Source organism: Salmo trutta, chromosome 25, assembly GCF_901001165.1.
Source record: "Salmo trutta chromosome 25, fSalTru1.1, whole genome shotgun sequence".
NCBI lineage: Eukaryota > Metazoa > Chordata > Actinopteri > Salmoniformes > Salmonidae > Salmo > Salmo trutta.
The window spans coordinates 2,479,260-2,504,058 of NC_042981.1; the positions used below are offsets into that span (position 1 = coordinate 2,479,260).

General features: G+C 46.2%; 2 protein-coding genes across 3 annotated transcripts; one reads left to right on the forward strand and one right to left on the reverse strand.

Moving 5' to 3' along the window:
* Window positions 1–2,600: 2,600 nt before the first annotated feature.
* On the reverse strand, window positions 2,601–18,888 carry LOC115161822 (uncharacterized). Of its 2 annotated transcripts, XM_029712614.1 has the most exons (10): window positions 18,742–18,888; window positions 15,963–16,023; window positions 15,581–15,689; window positions 14,619–14,763; window positions 11,801–11,971; window positions 9,444–11,435; window positions 9,121–9,286; window positions 5,790–7,463; window positions 3,298–3,413; window positions 2,601–2,898 (listed from the first exon to the last, which is right to left on the reverse strand). In XM_029712614.1, the coding sequence occupies exons 1-10, from the start codon at window positions 18,781–18,783 to the stop codon at window positions 2,863–2,865; spliced, it is 4,512 nt and encodes a 1,503-aa protein (XP_029568474.1). In that variant the 5' UTR covers window positions 18,784–18,888; the 3' UTR covers window positions 2,601–2,862. The 2 variants fall into 2 exon arrangements, with proteins under 2 accessions (XP_029568474.1, XP_029568476.1); XM_029712616.1 differs by lacking the exon at window positions 2,601–2,898 and having other exon boundaries at window positions 3,052–3,413; window positions 18,742–18,887.
* A 3,806-nt stretch (window positions 18,889–22,694) lies between these two features.
* On the forward strand, window positions 22,695–24,799 carry mrps26 (mitochondrial ribosomal protein S26). Its single transcript, XM_029712661.1, has 4 exons — window positions 22,695–23,061; window positions 23,256–23,402; window positions 23,609–23,732; window positions 23,907–24,799. Exons 1-4 carry the CDS (start codon window positions 22,844–22,846, stop codon window positions 24,036–24,038), a joined length of 621 nt encoding a protein of 206 aa, XP_029568521.1. The 5' UTR covers window positions 22,695–22,843; the 3' UTR covers window positions 24,039–24,799.

Sequence of the window (24,799 nt, forward strand, 5' to 3'; positions counted from 1 at the left end):
CCTAGGATCCAGCTGCCCCCCTCCCCTAGGATCCAGCTTGCCCCCTCCCCTACCATGCCCCCTCCCCTAGGATCCAGCTGCATAGGGAGGTGTTCAGTCCCAGGGTCCTTAGCTTAGTGACGAGCTTGGAGGGGACTGGGGTTGAACGCTGAGCTGTAGTCAATGAACAGCATTGTCACATAGGTTTTCCGCTTATCTAAGTGGGTGAGGGAATTGTGGAGTGCAATTTGATATCGCGTCGTCTATGGATCTGCTGGGGGCCGTATGTAAATTGGAGTGGTTCCAGGGTGTCAGGGATGGTGGAGTTGATGTGTGCCATAACCAGCCTTTCAAAAAAAAAAACACTTCATGATTACAGGTGTGAGTGCTACAGGGTGGTAGTCATTGTGGCAGGTAGCCTCAAGAGTTCATGGGAACAGGAGTGATGGTGGTCAGTTTGAGACGTGGGGATTACAGACTGGGACGAGGAGAGGTTGAAAGTAACAGTCAATAGGCCTGCGCATGCTCTGAGAACTCGCCCCGGAATATAGTCCTGCCCCGCGACCTTAGGACTTGACTGAGAGCGAGATAACCCAGTCCTCTGGGTCAGCGGGTGCCCTCATGCACGGCTCTGTGTTGTTTTTGTCGGATGTCTGCATAAAATGCATTGAGTTCGTCTGGTAGAGAGGCATCGTTGGGCAGATCACGGTTGGGTCTTCCTTTGTAATCCATAATGGACTGTAGCCCCTTGCCACATGCGGCGAACGTCAGAGACTGTGTAATATAATTACACCTTGTTCCTATATCGTCCTTTTGTTGTTTGATGGCTCTGCAGAGGTCATAGTGGGACTTCTTGTACTTGTTCCTGTCCTCAGTCGTAGCCTCCAGGTTTGTCTGTGATAGCTCTGTGTGTGGTAGCCCCGTCCTTTAGCTTAGCACCAACCTCTGTGTTAATCCATTGGCTTTCGATTGGGTTAAGCAGCGAACCTTCACTGTGGGGACGACATCGCCGATGCATTCCCTAATGAAAACGGTGACGGAGGTGGCTAGCTCGTCGACGCTATTGACGGAGTCCCAGAACATATTCTAGTCAGACCTAGCAAAGCAGTCCTGTAGCATAGCCTCCGATTCGGAGGAACATTTCTCAATGGAGCGCGTCACGGGTACTTCCTGTCCGAGCTTCTTCTACTTGTAGACAGGAAGCAAGAGTATAGAATCATGGGGGGGGGGGGGGGATAAGGGAGGGCCTTTAACGCTTGCGTGTGAGTAGAGTAAGAGTGGTCTTTATCGCCCCTAGTGGCAAAGGAGACGTGTTGATGGAAGTCTGGATTTAAAAGCAGCTATGGATTCCTGCTTGTTCAAAGCCTCGTACAGCTCGTTAAGTTCCAGCTTGTTGTGGTTGTCCTGAGGTGGAATATCTACCGCTGTTTGATAAGAAATAAACTCTCTCTGGAGGTAGGTGGGTCTGCATTTCGCAATCAGGTATTCCAAGCCGGGTGAACAATGGGTAGAAACTTACACTGCACTAGAGTCAACACATCATTTGCTGTTGATGAAGAGACATACCCCTAACCCCTCTTGATTTCCGTGAATCTAATGGCCTGTCCGCTCGGTGAGTGGAGAATCCATCGAGTTGAATAGCCATGAGGGGTATCTTGTCTGAAAACCAAGTTTCAGAAAAGAAAAGAATATTGCAATTACGAGAGTCCCGTTGGTAGCAAATCCACAGTCAGAGGTCAACCATTTTATTTATTATCAAGTGATTGGCCAGTAGAATGGAGATAAGATGTGGCCACTTTTCCCGTCGCCTTAATCTCGCCAGGATTCCCCTCTCCCGCTTCTTTTTGGCCGGCATGTCCTCTTGGGTAGCCCGAAAATTGCGTCGGAATTACACAAAGAACCCAGGGCAGATGAGTCGAAGTCGGAATTGGGGTTAATAACTGCCGATCTGATGATTCAAAAAGTCATTGTCGAACATAAGAAATGATCATAAAATAAAAAAAGAATCACAAAATAGCAAAGTGGGTTGGAGCTAGCAAGACGGCAGCCACACAGTACGGCGCCATCTTCCTTCTCATAACGGAGAGAAGCAATAGTATCAAACTGCTTAGATTAGGATTGCAAAATTCCTGTATCTTTACCAAAATTCCTGTATCTGTACCAAAATTCCTGTATCTGTACCAAAATTCCTGTATCTTTACCAAAATTCCCTGGTTTTCTAGAAATCCTGGTTTGAATATTCCTGGAATTAGGAGGGAATAAGCAGGTTAAACCAGGAATCCTACAACTAGGATTGCTGGAAAACCTTTTTCTATTTTTTTTCAGTTACCAAAAATGTTCAACCTTTGCAAAGATAGTTAACAGGTTCGTAAACAACATTCTTGGAGAACCACCACACCCAGCCATTCCACGTGTTTGATCTATTCCGGAGCTACCACACATCATCAACTCATTATTGACAAGGTCAATAAGATGAGCTAGATATTTTTTTAATGACCTTTTATTTAACTAGGCAAGTCAGTTAAGAACAAATTCTTATTTTCAATGACGGACTAGGAACAGTGGGTTAACTGCCTTATTCAGGGGCAGAACGACAGATTGTTACCTTGTCAGCTTGGGGATTCGATCTTGCAAACTTTCGGTTACTAGTCCAATGCTCTAACCACTAGGCTACGCTACCGCCCCAGTTCAGGATTACAACTCATTATAAAGCCCTTGACAAGGTGAATAAGGTGAGCTAGTTCAGGACTACAACAAAATTGCGAAATGTCTAAAAACCTGCTTAGATGCTAGGATGGGCGAGTTGGTGTAACAGGTTTGTAAACAGATTTCTCGGAACATCACACCATGCCATGCCTGAGACTGACACACCTCACAGGTACCTTACCCACCACACCTGGGCAGTCCAAGGAGAGGAGGCTGGCATCAAAATGAGACAACATTCACACGGTTTAAAACGGACAGTGAGGAAGTTAAGCCTTGCCTATACGTTTGGTGTTGAGGAGTGATTCCTGACAGTGCCTTTAGAGGGTGTTTGGTGTTGAGTGACTATGACAGGACCTTTAGTGGGTGTTTGGTATTGAGTGACTATGACAGGACCTTTAGTGGGTGTTTGGTATTGAGTAGGAGTGACTATGACAGGACCTTTAGTGTGTGTTTGGTATTGAGTGGGAGTGACTATGACAGTACCTTTAGTGGGTGTTTGGTATTGAGTTGGAGTGACTATGACAGTACCTTTAGTGGGTGTTTGGTATTGAGTGACTATGACAGTACCTTTAGTGGGTGTTTGGTATTGAGTAGGAGTGACTATGACAGTACCTTTAGTGGGTGATTAAAGAGTATCTCTCTCTTGATCTCTTCTATGCGTTGTCTGTCCACCGTGTTGAGCTCCAGAGTTTCACACTGCTGCCCAGACACCTTCAGCCTCAGCCACTCTGGGGGTTTGACACAATCAGGGCAAGTTGGGAACAAACATCAAAATGTACGTTATAACCTGGGGGATGATCTTTAATTAGCTTTAAAAAAAATAAATCTACCAAGTTTCAATACCAGGAGTAATTCATATTTATCCAGAGTGTCCTGGGAACAGAGGTGGGAGAAAGGACCCAATTGTCATACTTGAGTAAAAGTAAAGATACCTTAATAGAAAATGACTCAAGTAAAAGTGAGTCACCCAATAAAATCCTACTTGAAAGAAAAGTCTAAAAGTATTTGGTTTTAAATATACTTAAGTATTTAAAAGTAAATGTAATTGCAAAAAATTTACTTAAGTATCAAAATTAAAAGTAGTCAAAAAATATTTTCAAATTCTTTATATTAAACAAACCAGACGGCACCATTGTCTTGTTATGTTTAATTTACGGATAGACGGGCACTTCTCCAACACTCTAACCACTAGGCTACCTGCCTCCCCTACACTCTAACCACTAGGCTACCTGCCGCCCCTCCACTCTAACCACTAGGCTACCTGCCGCCCCTCCACTCTAACCACTAGGCTACCTGCCGCCCCTCCACTCTAACCACTAGGCTACCTGCCTCCCCTACACTCTAACCACTAGGCTACCTGCCGCCCCTCCACTCTAACCACTAGGCTACCTGCCGCCCCTACACTCTAACCACTAGGCTACCTGCCGCCCCTACACTCTAACCACTAGGCTACCTGCCTCCCTCTACACTCTAACCACTAGGCTACCTGCCTCCCCTACACTCTAACCACTAAGCTACCTGCCTCCCCTCCACTCTAACCACTAGGCTACCTGCCGCTCCTACACTCTAACCACTAGGCTACCTGCCTCCCCTCCACTCTAACCACTAGACTACCTGCCTCCCGTACACTCTAACCACTAGGCTACCTGCCGCCCCTACACTCTAACCACTAGGCTACCTGCCGCCCCTCCAATCTAACCACTAGGCTACCTGCCTCCCCTACACTCTAACCACTAGGCTACCTGCCGCCCCTCCACTCTAACCACTAGGCTACCTGCCGCCCCTCCACTCTAACCACTAGGCTACCTGCCGCCCCTCCACTCTAACCACTAGGCTACCTGCCGCCCCTCCACTCTAACCACTAGGCTACCTGCCGCCCCTACACTCTAACCACTAGGCTACCTGCCGCCCCTCCACTCTAACCACTAGGCTACCTGCCTCACCTACACTCTAACCACTAGGCTACCTGCCTCCCCTCCACTCTAACCACTAGGCTACCTGCCGCCCCTACACTCTAACCACTAGGCTACCTGCCTCCCCTACACTCTAACCACTAGGCTACCTGCCTCCCCTACACTCTAACCACTAGGCTACCTGCCTCCCCTACACTCTAACCACTAGGCTACCTGCCTCCCCTCCACTCTAACCACTAGGCTACCTGCCGTCCCTACACTCTAACCACAAGGCTACCTGCCGCCCCTCCACTCTAACCACTAGGCTACCTGCCGCCCCTCCACTCTAACCACTAGGCTACCCTGCTGCCCCATAATGAGTATATCAGTTGGATATGACTTAGGGAGTTTCAGTATACTGTAAGCAAGACTTTGAGACATGGTCTTTAATTGTATTAGCTTAATTTATTCCAATATGTTCATCATTCAGTTGATCATAACTAAGGTGAGTTTTCCTCTGGGCTTTTTCTAGGTCCAATGGCTGTTTCCTCATCTCCTCACTACGCTGCTGCTGCCTGCCTTCGCCCCGTTGTTCTCAACACCAGTTTAAATCAATATAGCTTACTGTTTTCTAGAAAATCTGCCTTTTTTTTCTCCCACCGGTTTCGGGCTCATTTAACTTCAGTGATGTCGTACCAGACCAGGCCTCAGCTGACCGGGCTTGGGTCGAAACAAGATCGTATTTTCAGTTCTGATGAGAACTCTTAAACTGCATTCGGGTCTTGTGTGGAGTCCGTCAGTTTTAATTATGTGTGTGCTTCGAACTTTATAGCGACTTTGTGTAAAGTAAATACGCTAGGCTAAAGGCTTCCACCTGGTTGGATAATGTACCCAGCTGCTGCTGCTCACGTGTATATTGTGGAATTGCATTAGTGCCACATTGGAGAAAATGTTGTCAATTCCCATGTCGTCATACATGGGGGGGAATATAAAGTGTTCCCAGGAAAGTTACCAGTGTTAATCCCTAGCCAATACAAGTGGTAAGCAGACCCTAGGTAGGTACTGTTAGTGCATCACACTCCCAAATGGAGCCCTATTCCCTACTTAGTGCACTACGTTTGCTCAGAGCCCAATAGGCCCTGGTCAAAAGTAGTGCACTACGGAATAGGGCTCCATTTGGGTCGAAACCTTGGTAGTGGTTTAGTTACTGACCTCTTGCTCTGCTTTCCTCCAGGTCTGAGGTGGCGGTACTGGCTCGGCTGGACAGGGACACCACCGTGGCTGGGGACTCACTCTGGAGCAGCCTGGCTACCCTGGCTGCTAGGGAACTACCGCCGCTGCTGCTGCCGCCACCATCACTCAGAGCATCTCCACCCTGATCCCCACCTCGGGCCGGCTCAGACAGACCTCCAAACCCTTGCTCAGACCCCACGGGACAGGAGAATGAAGAAGAGGAAGAGTTTGCCTCTGCTGGAGCCACCTGCACTGTGTTCCCTCCTCCCACTGTTGTTGTTGGAGCCTGTTGCAGCTTGCCAACGCCAGCATCACCCAATGAGGGACCAGGTTGGCTGACCGGCATAACTGACAACAGCACAGGGCCAATCCTCGTGTCTGAGAGGCCGGCACTACAGCCCTCAGGTTCCGCCCTCCGCACGGATTCGGTCAGGAGGAAAGTGGAGCTACTGCCAGAGATGTCCTGTGGTGGTCTCCCATAATGCTCTCTGTCTTCAGAGCTGTCCTGTGGTGGTCTCCCATAATGCTCTCGGTCTTCAGAACTGTCCTGTGGTGGTCTCCCATAATGCTCTCTGTCTTCAGAGCTGTCCTGTGGTCTCCCATAATGCTCTCTGTCCTGTAATAGTCTCCCAGACTCCTCTCTGGCGGGTGTGGACAGGTGCTCTGCTTCTCTGGTTAGCCTGACATGACCTTCCCCGCTGTAGGCAGAACTCTCCCTCTCCACATCTCTCTTCCTATCTGCCGGCAGCATGGAGTCAGAGGAGGAGCGGGCCCAAAGCAATGAGGAGTGACTCCTCAGGTCCCCTACCCCGGCCCCACCAGAGGAGGAGGTGAAGGAGGAGTCCTGGAATCCCTCCATCTTCCTCCTGAGAGAGAGGAGCAGGATGTCGTCGTCAGAGTGGAGAAGGCGGGAGGAGGCGCCAGAGGAGGTGGACCCGCCCGACACAATGTTTTCAGCCCGACCCAACAAAAGCCTAATGTCCTGAAGAGTCTGGGAGCCTACGAAGGAATCGTCAGGATTACTACGGTCCATGGTGGTGTTTACCTGAGGACAGGATGCTACTGCTCCGTCTCTGTACTGAGACAAGACGTCTCTGTCCATGTCTCTGTATAAACTGTCTCTGTCTCCATCTTTGTATTGAGATAAGCTGTTTTTGACCCTGTCTCTGTACTGAGATAAGCTGTCAGCACTGGACTCAAGCCTCCCTGCCATCTCTATAGCAGCCTGGGTAGAGACATTAACTTCGCTGTCTCTCTGATGTTGCTCAGAGGACTGTAGGTCCGGAAGCAAGCCAGGGTACTTTTGATGGTTGGACTGTGGTGCAGGGAGCTGGTAGATGTGGAGGTCAAGGGGCTGGGTGGACTGTGGTGCAGGGGAGGATGGCTGGAGGCAGTGAGAATCCTGCTGGGAGTCCTGGAGCTCTGTGCTCTCCACTGAGATATCCAGGGGGCAGAGGGCCATCCTCAGACTGCCCTGGCTGGGAGATCTGTCTCTGTCTGGTCCCGGAGAAGGGGACATACAGCCCCTGGTGTTCTCTTCCTGGCTCCTTATGGGATGGAGATGGAGGCTGTCCACACTGAGAGGTAGAGACATGCTTGAGGCCACAGACAGCAGGCTGGACCTGGAGAACTCTCCTTTATGAGGGCTGTCGCCTGGGAACACCACGGGAGAAGAGAGGAAGTTACTTTATTATACAACAGGTGGGTCTAATCCCGAATGCTGATTGGTTAAAACCGCATTCCAGACAGTGTCTATTCCACAAGTTGCCACCGGCTAAATCTATGATGTTAAAATGCCTATTTACTCTGATCCATCTGACTGCTGCAATCCACTGTCTCATCAGCCCAGCCAGGCAATGTATAAACTGGATCTCCACTATATGGAGATGAAGGTCAGCTAGTTTGAAGTCTTTCCAGCTTCAGTTTGAAGTGATTGTGTTTAGCTGTGTTGTTGGCTAGCTCCTCTGAACAACAGTGTCCTGATGAGAGAGAGCACAATTTCTATGCCAGGCGAACTCGCACCTCATTAGATCATTGTTATGGATGTGTCCAAATAAATGTCACTAGAAAACAGATTAAACAAAATGCAAATGTAGCTACTGTTGTTATTCTGGCTACGCTGTTTGACGTGACTGTAAATTAGCCGTAGTTGGCTAGCTAGCAAGCAAGGGATAAGAACGTTGCCAGCCAGTATGGCAAGGGAACATTTAGAACGAACTACTGGGTCGCGTCCATTGATACAGAACAAAAAGACTGAACGACTGGGTCGAGTCCACTGATACAGAACAAAAAGACTGAAGGACTGGATCGTGTCTCTGGCAACTGAACCAATAGAACCAACGACCAGCTGGCTTGGGAAGCAACCCTAGATTTGTTTCTGGACTATATCAGGTGGAAGGATGAAATAATATCAATACATTCATAACGCTGTCCTTTAGAATGGTTACCTACCTACCTATCTACCTACCTTCAGAACGCTGTCCTTTAGAATGGTTACCTACCTATCTACCTACCTACCTACCTACCTACAGAAGGTTGTCCTTTAGGATGGTAACCTACCTACCTACCTACCTACCTTCAGAAGGTTGTCCTTTAGGATGGTTACCTACCTACCTACCTACCTACCTACCTATCTACCTATCTACCTACCTTCAGAAGGTTGTCCTTTAGGATGGTTACCTATCTATCTATCTATCTATCTACCTACCTACCTTCAGAACGCTGTCCTTTAGAATGGTTACCTACCTACCTACCTACCTACCTACCTATCTACCTACCTACCTACCTACCTTCAGAAGGTTGTCCTTTAGGATGGTTACCTACCTACCTATCTACCTACCTACCTACCTACCTTCAGAAGGTTGTCCTTTAGGATGGTAACCTACCTACCTACCTACCTACCTAACTTCAGAACGCTGTCCTTTAGGATGGTTACCTACCTACCTACCTACCTACCTACCTACCTTCAGAAGGTTGTCCTTTAGGATGGTAACCTACCTACCTACCTACCTACCTACCTACCTACCTAACTTCAGAACGCTGTCCTTTAGGATGGTTACCTACCTACCTACCTACCTACCTACCTATCTACCTACCTTCAGAAGGCTGTCCTTTAGGATGGTTACCTACCTACCTACCTACCTTCAGAAGGCTGTCCTTTAGGATGGTTACCTACCTACCTACCTACCTACCTATCTACCTACCTACCTACCTACCTTCCATCATCAGAAGGCTGTCTTTTAGGATGGTTACCTATCTACCTACCTACCTACCTACCTTCATAACGCTGTCCTTTAGGATGGCTACCTACCTTCAGAAGGCTGTGTGCTCTTGGTTGGAGTGCCAGTGGCTGTGGATCCCTTTATGGTGCACAGATCAGTGGGAGAGAACTCTGGCTCTCTGATTGGCCCTCGAGGTCCAAAGGGATTGAGGATCGTAGAAGGAGATTGGTCGATCCCAAGGTTGTGAAGGTACATCTGCAGATCAGAATCAAAACATTCATATACACGGTGAGTCCATAAGAATATTTTATTGTATAGATATGGTGTTATTTTCACATCAACAGCAGAGGGATCAACAGAGCAGAACGTTGGACACCTTCCCTCCTCACATACGTTTTTAAATGAATCTTACCGGAATCCTTTCTTCAATGTTGAGCTCCCTCTCCTTGTGTGGTGAGGAAGGTTTGGAGGACCAGTACGGGGCATAGTTATCCACCTCCAGACTGACCACAGAAGAAGAAGCAGCCCTGACGGACACCTCAAAGTTCTGCCCACTGTGACCACTGTCCTGGGAACTGGAGAGGACGTCTCGGTTTGATGACACGTTACTGAAGCGTGACAGGCTGATGAAGTGAGAGGGCTGTTTAGGTCCACTTCCTGACTGAACCCTGTCTGACACTCCCTGGTTTTTCTCCAACTCCCTGGGCTGGCCTGGAGCACTCTCCTCCTCTGTCTGTGTCTGACTGCTGTCCTGGTCAGTGTGTGTCTGTGCATGGTGAGCTCTCTGGATAGACGTGACCACTGTGTTAAGGGAGGAGTGGGACTGAGACCTGCCCAGGGGGGATGGCCCTCCTACAGGCCCGGGCGGGGTGTCCTCTCTCTCGGGAAGACCACTACCTGCTGCCTCCCCTCTGGTAGGGGAGGAGGGTCCAGATTCATACCTGCTGAGGGTCTGGTTGCCCAGCTGTGGAAGAGTCAGCATACGGGTCAGAGAGTCAGAGACTGCATCGTAGGCCTTCTGCTTGGGAGAGACCCCGGAGAAACCTTGAAGAGACAGGTTGTCATAGAACGACATCTTGTTTGAACTCTGGTTGGTCTTCCAGGCATCAACCTTCTGTAGGTAGTTGAGACTGGGGAGAGAATGGTGGCTTCTTCCTGAGGGCTCCTGTACTGTCTCTCTGGCAGGCAGAGGGGGGTCCTGGACAAGGATGTGTCTATCAGGCAGGGTGACTACAGCAGGCTGGGACTGGGGGGAGACTCTGGAGTCTGAGGAACGCTGAGAGACCTCCATGTTAAAGGTGAGGGGAGACATCTTAGTGCTGGATCTGACTGGAGCGTGGAGGAACACACCTGGGGTGGACTGGGACACGGGCTGAGGGAGGAGGCTCAGGAACGAAACGTCTGGTTCAATGCCTGTCTGATTCCCTGAGGACCAGAGGTCTCTCTCCCTATGTCCTCGCTCCACACTGAACCCTGCTGAAAACTGGGCCCCGACCCCAGCCCCTTGCCCTAACACACTGGCCAGTAGCCCTCTGGTCACGCTCAACCTCCCTTTGGTGGATCCAGTGGTTGAAACGTTAGGTCTATTGGTGACAATGTCAGGTGTGTTGACTTCACTGTGTAAGGAGGTTATGGGCCCACGGCTGGCACCTCCCAGGGTCTCTGCTCCAGGCTCAGAGTCCAGACTCTTCTCTAGCTCCGAGCAGAGCTGCCTGCGGAGCGCATTACTGCTTTCATCCGGCTGGCTGCTCAGGGAACGGATGGTGATGTTGGAAATTTCAGACATACGTGAAGACTGTTTACTTTTGAGTTTCTCCGTGTTCTCGGGTGAGACGGAGGCTCCTCCTTGAGGGCCTTCTCTTCTCCCTGTGACTGGTGGTGAGACGTCAGGCTGCAGCTCGGGTGAGACGTCGGGCTGCAGCTCTGGTGAGACGTCGGGCTGCAGCTCGGGTGAGACGTCGGGCTGCAGCTCGGGTGAGACGTCGGGCTGCAGCTCGGGTGAGACGTCGGGCTGCAGCTCTGGTGAGACGTCGGGCTGCAGCTCTGGTGAGACGTCGGGCTGCAGCTCTGGTGAGACGTCGGGCTGCAGCTCTGGTGAGACATCAGGCTGCAGCTCGGGTGAGACGTCGGGCTGCACTCTTTGGCTCACATCCCTCTCTTCTCTCAAGCCGTCTGGTTTGGAAACACAGCTGTCACTCCTGGATTCTCCCCCAAATAAGTTAATCCTGTTGAGAGAGATCTCAGAGACAGAGGAGACAGCACTGCTGCTACCGCTGGGCATGCCGACATCCTTCTGGAGCAGCTCCAGCAGCTTTCTAGCAGGGATGTCCCCGCTGAGGAAGGAAGCGCTGTCGTCAGGGAGCACGGCCACAGGTCTGTCTGGGTCAAGGAGACTGGTACGTGTCTAGTGATCAGAAACAGAACTGGCTTTATTCGCCAAGGACATTTAAATATACACAGAATTTTACTTGGTGATATGGTAATTCCAGCAATAGAGAAAATATACAGACAGAGGAATTTACACAGTCTACTATATATATATATATATATATATATATATATATATATAGAGATTAGATAGATAGATAGACAGACAGACAGACAGACAGACAGACAGACAGACAGACAGACAGACAGACAGACAGACAGACAGACAGACAGACAGACAGACAGACAGACAGACAGACAGACAGACAGACAGACAGACAGACAGACAGACAGACAGATAGATAGATAGATAGATAGATGGGTACTGCCCCCGACCAGTACCCCAGAACGATGAGTCTTCTGCCCCTCGTTATCCCTGCCGGTGACTGGGTAGCGGTCCTCCTCTGGTTGTCCCAACCCGTCACCAGGGGACATGCTGTGTTCGGACAGGGAGCAGCAGCTACTGGCCATCTCCTCTGACTGAGACAGGGTGGAGGTGTGACCCAGAGGATGCTGAGACAGAAAGAATACATCTCAGGACTGAGACAGGGTGGAGGTGTGACCCAGAGGATGCTGAGACAGAAAGAATACATCTCAGGACTGAGACAGGGTGGAGGTGTGACCCAGAGGGGACTGAGACAGGGTGGAGGTGTGACCCAGAGGATGCTGAGACAGAAAGAATACATCTCAGGACTGAGACAGGGTGGAGGTGTGACCCAGAGGATGCTGAGACAGAAAGAATACATCTCAGGACTGAGACAGGGTGGAGGTGTGACCCAGAGGATGCTGAGACAGAAAGAATACATCTCAGGACTGAGACAGGGTGGAGGTGTGACCCAGAGGATGCTGAGACAGAAAGAATACATCTCAGGACTGAGACAGAGTGGAGGTGTGACCCAGAGGATGCTGAGACAGGGTGGAGGTGTGACCCAGAGGGTGCTGAGACAGGGTGGAGGTGTGACCCAGAGGATGCTGAGACAGGGTGGAGGTGTGACCCAGAGGATGCTGAGACAGGGTGGAGGTGTGACCCAGAGGGTGCTGAGACAGGGTGGAGGTGTGACCCAGAGGATGCTGAGACAGGGTGGAGGTGTGACCCAGAGGATGCTGAGACAGGGTGGAGGTGTGACCCAGAGGGTGCTGAGACAGGGTGGAGGTGTGACCCAGAGGGTGCTGAGACAGGGTGGAGGTGTGACCCAGAGGATGCTGAGACAGGGTGGAGGTGTGACCCAGAGGATGCTGAGACAGGGTGGAGGTGTGACCGAGAGGGTGCTGAGACAGGGTGGAGGTGTGACCCAGAGGGTGCTGAGACAGGGTGGAGGTGTGACCCAGAGGATGCTGAGACAGACAGCATAAATCGTAACAAACACAAAAACAAAACCAGCTACGGGGCATCAGGTAGCCTCGAGAGTAGAGCATTTGGATCAGTAACTGAAAAGTCACTGGTTCGAATCCCAGAGCAGACAAGGTGAAAAATATGTCACTTGTGCCCTTCAACAAGGCACTTAACCCTAATTGCTCCAGGGGCGCTAGTGACAATGGTAACCTTGCCCCACTACCTAGGGATGTCTAAGGGAGAGTTGGGATGTACGAGAAACACATTTCCAATACACAGTTGTACCAGTGTCTAACAGGACAAATATAAACACCCCTAAATTATTATTATAATTGTCTTGTTGCTACCAGATCCACTAAACAATATCACCAGACAATGTTTATTTTCTGTTTATTCTTTGTTTCCTCTGGTGGTGTTAGCTACATTTAGCTCTGTGATCTGGCGGTGTTAGCTCCATTTAGCTCTGTGATCTGGTGGTGTTAGCTCCATTTAGCCCTGTGATCTGGTGGTGTTAGCTCCATTTAGCTCTGTGATCTGGCGGTGTTAGCCACATTTAGCTCTGTGATCTGGCGGTGTTAGCTACATTTAGCTCTGTGATCTGGCGGTGTTAGCTACATTTAGCTCTGTGATCTGGTGGTGTTAGCTACATTTAGCTCTGTGATCTGGCGGTGTTAGCTACATTTAGCTCTGTGATCTGGCGGTGTTAGCTACATTTAGCTCTGTGATCTGGCGGTGTTAGCTACATTTAGCTCTGTGATCTGGCGGTGTTAGTTACATTTAGCTCTGTGATCTGGCGGTGTTAGCTACATTTAGCTCTGTGATCTGGCGGTGTTAGCTACATTTAGCTCTGTGATCTGGTGGTGTTAGCTACATTTAGCTCTGTGATCTGGTAGTGTTAGCTACATTTAGCACTGTGATCTGGTGGTGTTAGCTACATTTAGCTCTTTGATCTGGCGGTGTTAGCTACATTTAGCACTGTGATCTGGTGGTGTTAGCTCTGTGATCTAGCGGTGTTAGCTACATTTAGCACTGGGATCTGGTGGTGTTAGCTACATTTAGCACTGTGATCTGGTGGTGTTAGCTCTGTGATCTGGTGGTGTTAGCTACATTTAGCTCTGTGATCTGGTAGTGTTAGCTACATTTAGCTCTGTGATCTGGTGGTGTTAGCTACATTTAGCCCTGTGATCTGGCGGTGTTAGCTACATTTAGCCCTGTGATCTGGTGGTGTTGGCTACATTTAGCTCTGTGATCTGGCGGTGTTAGCTACATTTAGCTCTGTGATCTGGTGGTGTTAGCTCCATTTAGCTCTGTGATCTGGTGGTGTTAGCTACATTTAGCCCTGTGATCTGGTGGTGTTGGCTACATTTAGCTCTGTGATCTGGCGGTGTTAGCTCTGTGATCTGGCGGTGTTAGCTCTGTGATCTGGCGGTGTTGGCTACATTTAGCTCTGTGATATGGTGGTGTTAGCTACATTTAGCTCTGTGATCTGGTGGTGTTAGCTCCATTTAGCTCTGTGATATGGTGGTGTTAGCTACATTTAGCTCTGTGATATGGTGGTGTTAGCTACATTTGGCTCTGTGATCTGGTGGTGTTAGCTACATTTAGCCCTGTGATCTGGTGGTGTTGGCTACATTTAGCTCTGTGATCTGGCGGTGTTAGCTCTGTGATCTGGCGGTGTTAGCTCTGTGATCTGGCGGTGTTGGCTACATTTAGCTCTGTGATATGGTGGTGTTAGCTACATTTGGCAGGCTAGCACAGTAAAAGGGACAAGAAGTAGCAAGCATTGGTTACTCTTTGAAGGTTACAGGTAGAGAAAGATCAGCTGACCTCAGACAGGGTGGAGGTGTAGGCCAGAGGATGCTGGGACAGAGAGGCACGGTGAGGGTCAGACGGCTGGACAACGCCGTTACTGCCCTTCTTGGGCCGTGGTGTCAGAAACCTCTCAGAGGCTACAGACACGTCTGGAGATCCCCTGACAAGACAAACAGGAGACGTACATGACACAAGCATGGGTTACTTTTCAATAACCAGCTAGTCTTCATACACTTTAGTGATAGAGAAAGTGTCATTTTTATTTCATGCTAACGATTTCATTTATTTATTTTATTTATTTCACCTTTATTTAACCAGGTAGGCTAGTTGAGAACAAGTTCTCATTTGCAATTCGACACATACAACAACACAGAGTTACACATGGAATAAACAAAACATACAGTCAATAATACAGTAGAACAAAAACAAAAAGTCTATATACAGTGAGAGCAAATGAGGTAAGATAAGGGAGTTAAGGCAATAAATAGGCCATGGTGGTGAAGTAATTACAATATAGCAATTAAACACCGGAATGGTAGATGTGCAGAAGATTAACATGCAAGTAGAGATACTGGGGTGCAAAAGAGCAAGATAAATAAATAAATACAGTATGGGGATGAGGTAGTTGGATGGGCTGTTTACAGATGAGCTATGTACAGGTGCAGTGATCTGTGAGCTGCTCTGACAGCTGGTGCTTAAAGCTAGTGAGGGAGGTAAGAGTCTCCAGCTTCAGTGATTTTTGCAGTTCATTCCAGTCATTGGCAGCAGAGAACTGGAAGCAAAGACGACCAAAGGAGGAATTGGCTTTTGGGGGTGACCAGAGAGATATACCTGCTGGAGCGCGTGCTACGAGTGGGTGCTGATATAGTAATGTTTGTTCTAAAACTATTCATACTGAAATAGTGACTTTTGTTCATTATAGTAATGAAACTATTATTTTAATAAACATTTTGATTTTCTAATGAAGAAAGCGTTACCTTAAAGGGGCAAACTCTAAGTCTGTTGTTTGTTGGAAGAGAGAGTATCCGGAGAAGTCATACTCTGGTAGCAGAGCAAGGGCAGGTGACAGACGACTGTCCTGAAATTCTAATGGAAGAAAAGTCTACATATTAAAAACAACAACATGTATTACAATGTTATCTTTGCTGGTGATTAATTCCTCTGTGAGACCCATGTTACAAAACATAACAGAAAGGTTGTTTTATGACAGAAACAGACAGACGGCAAGTTTCAAAGAGCAAAATCTGTCATCTTGTTGTTGGAGTTGTCAGTCCCTTGTCATGTTGAAAGTGTGTCTGTACGTATGGTTAAGACAGTGCTGAGACTGAACCTCCATAGCAAGGTGGACTGGTGTCTTACCCAGACCCAGGAACTGACTCCTGTCTTCTTCTGCTGGGAGATGAAACCATGACTCAGTCCTCTGAAACATGGGAGAAAATAAAAAACAACAACAAAAAACACCAACTCCTCAATAAAACCGCAACATCACAGAATAAAACACTAAGTCTTCAAAACAATAGTTCATGTTCTGAACATAGGAGCATTAGCACATCTGCATAGCTATAGCTAGTTGCTATTAATTGTGGATCATAGACAGCAGCTGGATTACTTCCCTTCTACTCGGTGACAGACCTGAGGGTGACAGCTCCAGCAACCTAATAAGTTATGTTGACTGGCTAGTAAGCTAGCTCTTGACCATGACTCTCAGTTCGATTACATTATACACAACAGTCATTCTGTAGGGGATAATATATATATTTTATATGTACTTTTTTTTTTTTATAGAGCCCCAACACTCAGTTTTAACATTAATATGCATTGCTTGCGGTACAGTTTTGGGAAACACAGGAAGGTCCTTATTTGTATTTATTACGGATCCCCATTAGTTCCTGTCAAGGCAGCAGCTACTCTTCCTGGGGTTTATTATGGATCCCCATTAGTTCCTGCCAAGGCAGCAGCTACTCTTCCTGGGGTTTATTATGGATCCCCATTAGTTCCTGTCAAGGCAGCAGCTACTCTTCCTGGGGTTTATTATGGATCCCCATTAGTTCCTGCCAAGGCAGCAGCTACTCTTCCTGGGGTTTATTATGGATCCCCATTAGTTCCTGCCAAGGCAGCAGCTACTCTTCCTGGGTTCCAGCGAAATTAAGGCAGTTTTACAATTTTAAAAGCATTACAATACATTTACAACAGATTTCACAACACACTAAGTGTGTGCCCTCAGGCCACTACTCTACTACCACATATCTACAACACAAAATCCATGTGTACGTGTGTGTATAGTGTGTATGTTATTGTGTGTCTGTCTGTCTGTGCCCATGTTTGTCTCTTCACAGTCCCCACTGCTCCATAAGGTGTATTTTAATCTTCTTATTTTTTTTTATCTAATTGCATTGCTTGTATCAGGTACCTGATGTGGAATAGAGTTCCATGTAGTCATGTGTCTATGTAGTACTGTGCACCTCCCTTAGTCTGTTCTGAACTTGGGGACTGTGAAGAGACCTCTGGTGGCATGTCATGTGGGATATGCATGGGTGTCTGAGCTGTGTACCAGTAGTTCAAACAGACAGCTCAGTGAATTCAACATGTCAATAGCTCTCACAAATACAAGTAGTGATGAAGGCAATCTTTCCTCCACTTTGAGCCAGGAGAGATTGACATGCATATTATTAATGTAATCTCTCTGTGTACATCCAAGGGCCAGCCGTGCTGCCCTGTTCAAAATCAAATAGTTCTGAGCAAATTTTCCCAAGTTCCTCATTCTAGCACCTAACCACACCACTGAACAGTTGTCCAGGTGTGACAAAACTAGGGCCTGTAGGACCTGCCTTGTTGATAGTGTTGTTAAGAAGGTAGAAACTAGGGCCTGTAGGACCTGCCTTGTTGATAGTGTTGTTAAGAAGGTAGAAACTAGGGCCTGAAGGACCTGCCTTGTTGATAGTGTTGTTAAGAAGGTAGAAACTAGGGCCTGTAGGACCTGCCTTGTTGATAGTGTTGTTAAGAAGGTAGAAACTAGGGCCTGTAGGACCTGCCTTGTTGATAGTGTTGTTAAGAAGGTAGAAACTAGGGCCTGTAGGACCTGCCTTGTTGATAGTGTTGTTAAGAAGGTAGAAACTAGGGCCTGTAGGATCTGCCTTGTTGATAGTGTTGTTAAGAAGGTAGAAACTAGGGCCTGTAGGACCTGCCTTGTTGATAGTGTTGTTAAGAAGGCAGAGCAGTGCTTTATTATAGACAGACTTCTCCACATCTTAGCTACTGTTGTATCAATATGTTTTGACCATGACAGTTTACAATCCAGGGTTACCCCAAGCAGTTTAGCCAACTTAACTTGCTAAATTTCTACAATATATTTTATAACGGCGAGAATTTGTAAAACAATTACATTTAAAAAAGGTTACATTGATACACACATTTATAGGGTTAGTGTTTCCACACGGCCATATCCCCATGGTTACGGAAGACAGAGGGACCACATGATCGAATTAGCGATCTGTCTCGCATGCTCCTAACACCTGTGTGTAACAGATGGCCACCAGAAGCGTGTCCACTGAAACATACTGTCGGCTGTAACTGTGATAAAGCCGATTATTAACACAGTATACAGGACGTGTATATTTTTCATTTATGTTGATGTGATATGAATGTAAAGGGATTTATGTTTCTTGAGCCGTATCGCAATTAAAAAGCGATTCAAGTTTAGATGGAGTATTTGTTAGATCCCGTCTACCTCTGAAAATATGTTAGTTTGCTTGTTACTGTATCATAACTAACGTTACTAACTACCTAGGTTTGAGTGGTTAGGGGAAACAGGCAAGACATGTGAATGTTTTATGGGTCAAAATAAATGTAGCTAAACCTCAATGTTTCTGTAGAAAACCCACACCACTGTGCTGCTTGTTCTATGTGCCTGTACTAATGTATGTAACTAACGTTAGCTAATCTAGCCATGTTACAGTTAGCTAAGTTAGCTATCTCGGCTAGATAACGTCGTTAGCTAGTTAACGTTAAATCAAGGGGGGGGGTCCGCATTTGTCTCGTCTAAACTCCTGTTATTTTATACCTGAGTCGCTGTAACTTTTTGCACACCAAAGATTGCCTGTTTGTTTGTAACTAATACAACAAAATGAACATTTCTTACTCTGTTGACGTCTGCGGGAGAAGTTAGCTCTTGAGGCTCCATGTTGCCGAGCGACGCTTCGCTTCCTGCCCAGGTTCGTATCGAAGGGCGGTTGCTAGGAAGCCCGCTAAAAAACAACAACAAACAAGTTCAAATCTGCCTCACTGCGACATCTAACGCAGTGGAAGAACAAAAACATGTAGAGTTGTTGAATTGTTGAGTAAAATATATTAGTTTAATTTAAAAAATATATATATGTTTGACATATATCTATCTGTATCTTATACTAACACAACAAATATTAACTGATATAATGCTTGAAAGACATTGTAGTCTCGAAGGTTGTGTCATCAACTTCCACATACGTGGTTTAGCTAAAGATGCTAACGTTAGCTGACCAAAAAGGCATAGCTATCTTTCATAGAAACATTATTTGTAGCTCTTTATTTTGGACTTTCATTTGGTTAACAGTAGTAACCGCGGAAGAAGGGCTTTGTCAGTAGCTATGCTAGGCCAAATAGTTAGATATATATATATATATATATATATATATATATATATATATATATATAAACAATTGGCGTAGTGACAATCATGAACATTTTATATTATCGTTATGAAAATGTATAAAAACACAAAACGACATCAGCAGCCTGGTGCTCCAAATAGTAAACTTTCTCTAATTTAACACCATATCATATCTGTTTTTTTTTAAAATGTATTCAGTAAATGTGTAACCTAGTAAACCAGGCAACTAAAAGCAATGTTTTGGTCTAGTCGGTATGGTGAGAAGTTGAGATGAATTGGTATGCGACGATATGAGTGTTTATTTATTTCAAAGAGAGCTCTGTATGCCTCTCCCCAGTGGGCAGAGATAGGCATGTACCAGATGGGGACATTGTTTACTATTCACCAGTGTTTGGAATACATTGAGCTCGTTGATAAAACAGACAATATATCTCTCTCTCATGCCACTTCTTCCCACCCCGTTTCTTTCTACAACACCCCCCTTTTAAGTTGTAATTTTCTCATGATCCCAGAGTTTGTTTTCACACTGAGAATTATTTGTCAAAGGTGGTTCTGTGTAAACTGCCATTTCCAGCTTTTGAACAAAAAGTTTGGTGTCACTTAGAAATGTCCTTGTTTTTGAAAGAAAAGCAAAAAAATGTGTCCATTAAAATAACATCAAATTGATCAGAAATACAGTGTAGACATTGTTAATGTAAATGACTAGTGTTGCTGGCAACGGCAGATCTTTTATGGGCCTCTGTACATAGGTGTACAGAGGCCCATTATCAGCAACCATATATATATATATAAATAGCGTGGTCTACCATATCAAAAGCTTTGGCCTAGTCAATAAAAATAGCAGCACAACATTGCTTGAAATCAAGGGCAATGGTAACCTCATTGAGGACCATTAAGGTTGCAGTGACACGTCCATAACCTGAGCGGAAACCAGATTGCATACCAGAGGGAATACTATAGACATCAATAAAGTTTTTCCAACACTTTTGATAAACAGAGCAAAATAGATAGTAAAATATATAGATAGTAAAATAAATAGTCCTATAACAGTTATAATCAGCTTGATCTGCCCCTTTAAATAAAGGACGAACCGTGGCTGCCTTCCAAGCAATGGGAACCTCCCCAGATAGGAGAGACAGGTTAAAAAGGTTGGAGATGATACGGTCAGCAACCTTAAAGAAGAAAGGGTCTAAACCATCTGACCCAGTTGTTTTTTTGGGGTCAAGTTTCAGGAGCTCCTTTAGCACCTCGGACTCAGTGACCACCTGCAGGGAGAAACTTTGTAGCGGGGCAGAGGAAAAAGAGGGAGAAGCATCGGGGATAGTCGCATTAGAAGGGGTGGGAGATGAGGAAATGTTGGACGGGCAAGGAGGCATGGAATCCTGGAGTCAATTAGGAATCCTGACTTTATGAAGTGGTGATTAAAGAGCTCAGCTATGTGCTTCTTGTCAGTAACAACCACATCATCAACATTAAGGGACATAGACAGCTGTGAGGAGGAGGGTTTATTCTCCAGGTCTTTAACCGTTTTCCAGAACTTCTTGGGGTTAGACCCATAGAGAGAGAACTGCTCCTTAAAGTAATTAGCTTTGGCCTTCTAGATAGCCTGAGTGCACTTATTTCTCATTTGGCTGAACGAGAGCCAGTCAGCCTGAATATGTGTGTGCCGAGCCTTTTTCCAAATGCAATTCTTGAGGTGGAGTAAATCTGCAAGATCACGGTCGAACCAGGGGCTGAACCTGTTTTTAATTCTCATTTTCTTTATGGTGGCGTGTTTGTTAACAATACCACTGAACATATCAAAAAAGAAGGTCCAAGCATCTTCGACAGAGGGGGGGATCAAGCTGATTCTATACCATTGTACAGAGGCCAGGTCATGAAGGAAGGCTTGCTCATGAAAGATTTTTAGCAAGTGTCTATGACAAATCAGGACAGGTAGTTTCACTGAGCAGCCATTACGAACACAGGCTGTAAAACAGTGATCACTAAGGTCATTACAGAAAACACCAGACTGATACCTAATCAGGATTATTTGTGAGGATAACTTCGAGGAGAAAAGCCTCTTCTGGGTATTTGGAGTCATACCTTGTGGGATTGGTAAGAATCTGAGAAGTCCCATTGCTTTAGGACTTGGTCAGGTGGTTTAAGCATGTCCCAGTTTAGGTCACCTAGCAGGACAAATTCAGACTTAGTGTAACGGGCCAGGCGAGAGCTTAGGGCAGGTAGGGTACAGGCCGGTGCTGATGGAGGACGATAGCACCCAGCAACAGTCAACAAAGAGCTATTTGAAAGTTGAATGCTTAAAACCAGCAAATCGTTTGGGGACAGACTCGGTGGAGACAACTGAGCACTGAAGGTGATCCTTGGTAAAGATTCCCACTCCACCACCTTTGGAAGATCTGTCTTGCCGAAAAAGGTTATAACCAGAAAGTTTAACATCAGTATTCAAAACACTCTTCCGTAATAATCACGTCTCAGTAATGATCAACACATCTGGATTGGAGCTGTGAACCCACACTTTCAATTGATCCCATTTTAGTTAATAAGCTTATAGTGTTAACGTGCAGAGTACTCAGGCTTTTACAAGAGCAGAAATCAGTGAAGCAGATATCAGGGCACCAGTCAGAATTGTGGCTAGCAACAGTAGATGGGTCAGGGTGTACATGCACATTTCCAGATATCATCAACAGTAATACAATCAAGGGATGGCAGAGGACAGGGATAGCTCTGCAGTGCTGATTTATGACATCTGAATGTGCATCAGATGGCTATACTTAACCTTTTAAATTAAGACCAAAAAGGTAATTTGTGTTTTCATAAATATTTATGATATAGACCATTTTGACGTTGTGGCTGTAGCAAGTAGTTGCATATTTCCGTTAGGGAACTCCTAGTCTGTGAAGTGTCTTTACACTCCTTCAAAACAACCTATTTCTGTTTTACTTTTGTAACGGGTAATGTCTGCAAAAAAATGTGACCACTCTGTTCTTAACAGATTCTAGTTTTAGAAACAGAAAACTGTATTGAAATCAAATGTTTTATCGATGAGAAAATTTGAAGAATATCAGGCCAAAATCCACTTTTTTCCCCACTTCAAGCCACTGGGCTTCCTCTCACTAACTTATTTGGGTTTTTTTGTTTTTTTGGGGGGGGTTTTATAACTTTTTTCTGTGTTCATTTTTATTTGTATTTATTTTTTATTAACAGTAACATGCAAAACATAAACATAACAGCCAGAGGGATTCCAAAGAAATGAGAAAAACTATTCTATAAAACTATTCCACATTATATCAAATCAAATACAGACACAGCGAATACATTGGTAATGAGTGGAAACGCCAACTAGATGCTTCACATTTATACATCCGGTGAAATATCTGTCTCATTGTTCTATCTGAACTTCAACCTAGACATTGACCCGGAAGTTATTTACGTAACCTTGGTAATACTTCCGGGATTTCTTTTTTTATCAACATGGCTGCTTCGTGAAGCAACTTGTATGTTTCCGTTAAATACATACACGCATTTTATTGATAGTTGTACGTAAATATTTGCGTTTAAACTTTTAAAGTAAGCAGGTCGATTGTCAGTCAGTATGTTTCAAATTATTACCAGAAGTAACCCGGTAATCCGGCTTCTCGCCCCCCGTGGAGCCGTGCTTGTTGAGGCTATCCGGGGTAGGAAGACCCGCACTGATCCAAAGGCCAAATCCAAAGAGGGGCGCATCAAAACGCCACCTCCCGTCGACCCGGTAGAGATGGTGGTCCTCAGGGAGAGATTCACCGAATATGACCTGATCATGAGAGCGCTGAGGTAAGACTAGACCAATGTACGTTTAATGTTTCAGACCAAAAATCTTTAAGATTAAATCTTAAGGTTACTGATAGCTCACTTTCACTTTTACAGAAGAAGGGTTTTGGAGAGGTTTCAGTATGGAGAACACAGACAGACGGCTATAATGTTGTGGTCCATGAATGAGATTGTGATTAGTGTGATGTGATTGACAGGCTGGAGTTCAAGGAGGAGATGCTGAGGAAGAGATATGAAGAGGAGGTGGGCTCCCTGGCGGAGGAGAGGGCGAAGCAGGAGGCGGAGGAGCACCGCTCCCTCATGACCTGGAACCAGGAGGAGAACCTTCGCATGCTCAAGATCAGGTCAGGAAGGAACAGGACATCCGGTTCTGATTTGTCCCAAATGGCACCCTATTCCCTACGTAGTGCAGAGCAATTTTCACTGCCATTTTCATGTCCACCTCCATCAAATGATCCATAAAGCCTAATGGAAAATGATGTCTGTCCTGTATTCACATTCTCTTTCCCTCCTCTCTCTCTTCCTCCTCTCTCTCGTTCTCTGCCTTTAGGGAACTGAGAGTTCAGAAAGAGGTGGAAGCTGCTGAGGTCAAGAAGACAGAGGCAGCTATTCTGCGAGAGCAGGCCATGGAAAGCTTTGTTAAAGAGAAAGGAGAGGAGATAATGCGGATTCAGGTATGTAGAGGTTTGGTCAACCCTTTTGAAAGCCAAAGTTACGTTTATTGACCTTGTTGTAAACAAATGCAGCGCCATGTTGGCAGACGTTGTTTTCCTTTGAAACTAGAATTGTTGTGGTGTCATGTCAATGCATCAATGTCCCAACTCTCTACATACATGGCTCTGTTCCAGGAGGAGGCCAAGAGCTTCATCAACCTGGAGAACCTGGACCAGCGTATTGAAGAAGCCCTGGACAACCCTAAGAACTATAACTTTGCCATCGACAAAGATGGCCGCGTGGTGAAGAGGACTGTGCTGCAGTGAGAGAGAGACTGAGGATGGCTGGAAGTGTAGGGTGAAGTTGCCCCTAGACTCTGATCTGGATTCAGTTTAGTATTTCCCCCACTATGGTTAAGGTTAGGATTGTGGGATTGGAAGCTGATTCTGGATCTATATCTCAGGGAAACTTCACCTTGGAGCCTGGCTGGAGGCCTCAGGAGACTGTATGAGGGTCATGACTGACTGATCTACAAATCACCTTGCATCATACATAAACTACTCATTATTATTTGTAGATCAGTCAGTCACAATTTACCCACAATGTATCACACAATGCTCTGGAACACGGGCCAGTGTGACCTTTTCTCATTCGGGCAAAAGCCCGTCCTCTACCCTCTCTCCTCTGTGACCCGGAAACCGATAAGTTATTGAGATGTCAATTCGTTAGTAGGCAAACTGAAGAGGCCTACTCCCCTCCTCGATAGCCACGTTTCATTGAGGATAGGCATGTGTATCCTACCTGAGTCCTTCACTGTTGTGATATCTGCCACGCCCACTTGGAAACAGCAGGGGTTTTTTTTTTGTTATTGTCAGGAGAAAAGCATGAACACGTTTTAAAAACAATATGCTACTTCTCCTTCGTCTAGAAAATGTCTTGCTCAACCATGATGTGGTTAGCTGGGGTGTAGTTATTTGTCCAAACCCTAGCAAATTGTGGCGTTTATGTTAGTAATGTGGGGGGGAGGGGGAATCTATTAGTTAAGTATCGCAATGTTATTTTTGATGATATTACACAGTGTACAAAA

Coding starts and splice junctions, on each gene's coding strand:
- mrps26 (XM_029712661.1), top strand. CDS start 22,844: ATGTTTCAAATTATTACCAGAAGTAACCCGGTAATCCGGCTTCTCGCC. Junction 23,062..23,255: donor CTGATCATGAGAGCGCTGAG/GTAAGACTAGAC, acceptor TGTGATTGACAG/GCTGGAGTTCAAGGAGGAGA. Junction 23,733..23,906: donor AGGAGATAATGCGGATTCAG/GTATGTAGAGGT, acceptor GCTCTGTTCCAG/GAGGAGGCCAAGAGCTTCAT.
- LOC115161822 (XM_029712614.1), bottom strand. CDS start 18,783: ATGGAGCCTCAAGAGCTAACTTCTCCCGCAGACGTCAACAGA. Junction 16,024..18,741: donor CTCCCGCAGACGTCAACAGA/GTAAGAAATGTT, acceptor CCCATGTTTCAG/AGGACTGAGTCATGGTTTCA. Junction 7,464..9,120: donor GAGCACACAGCCTTCTGAAG/GTAGGTAGCCAT, acceptor TGGTGTTCCCAG/GCGACAGCCCTCATAAAGGA.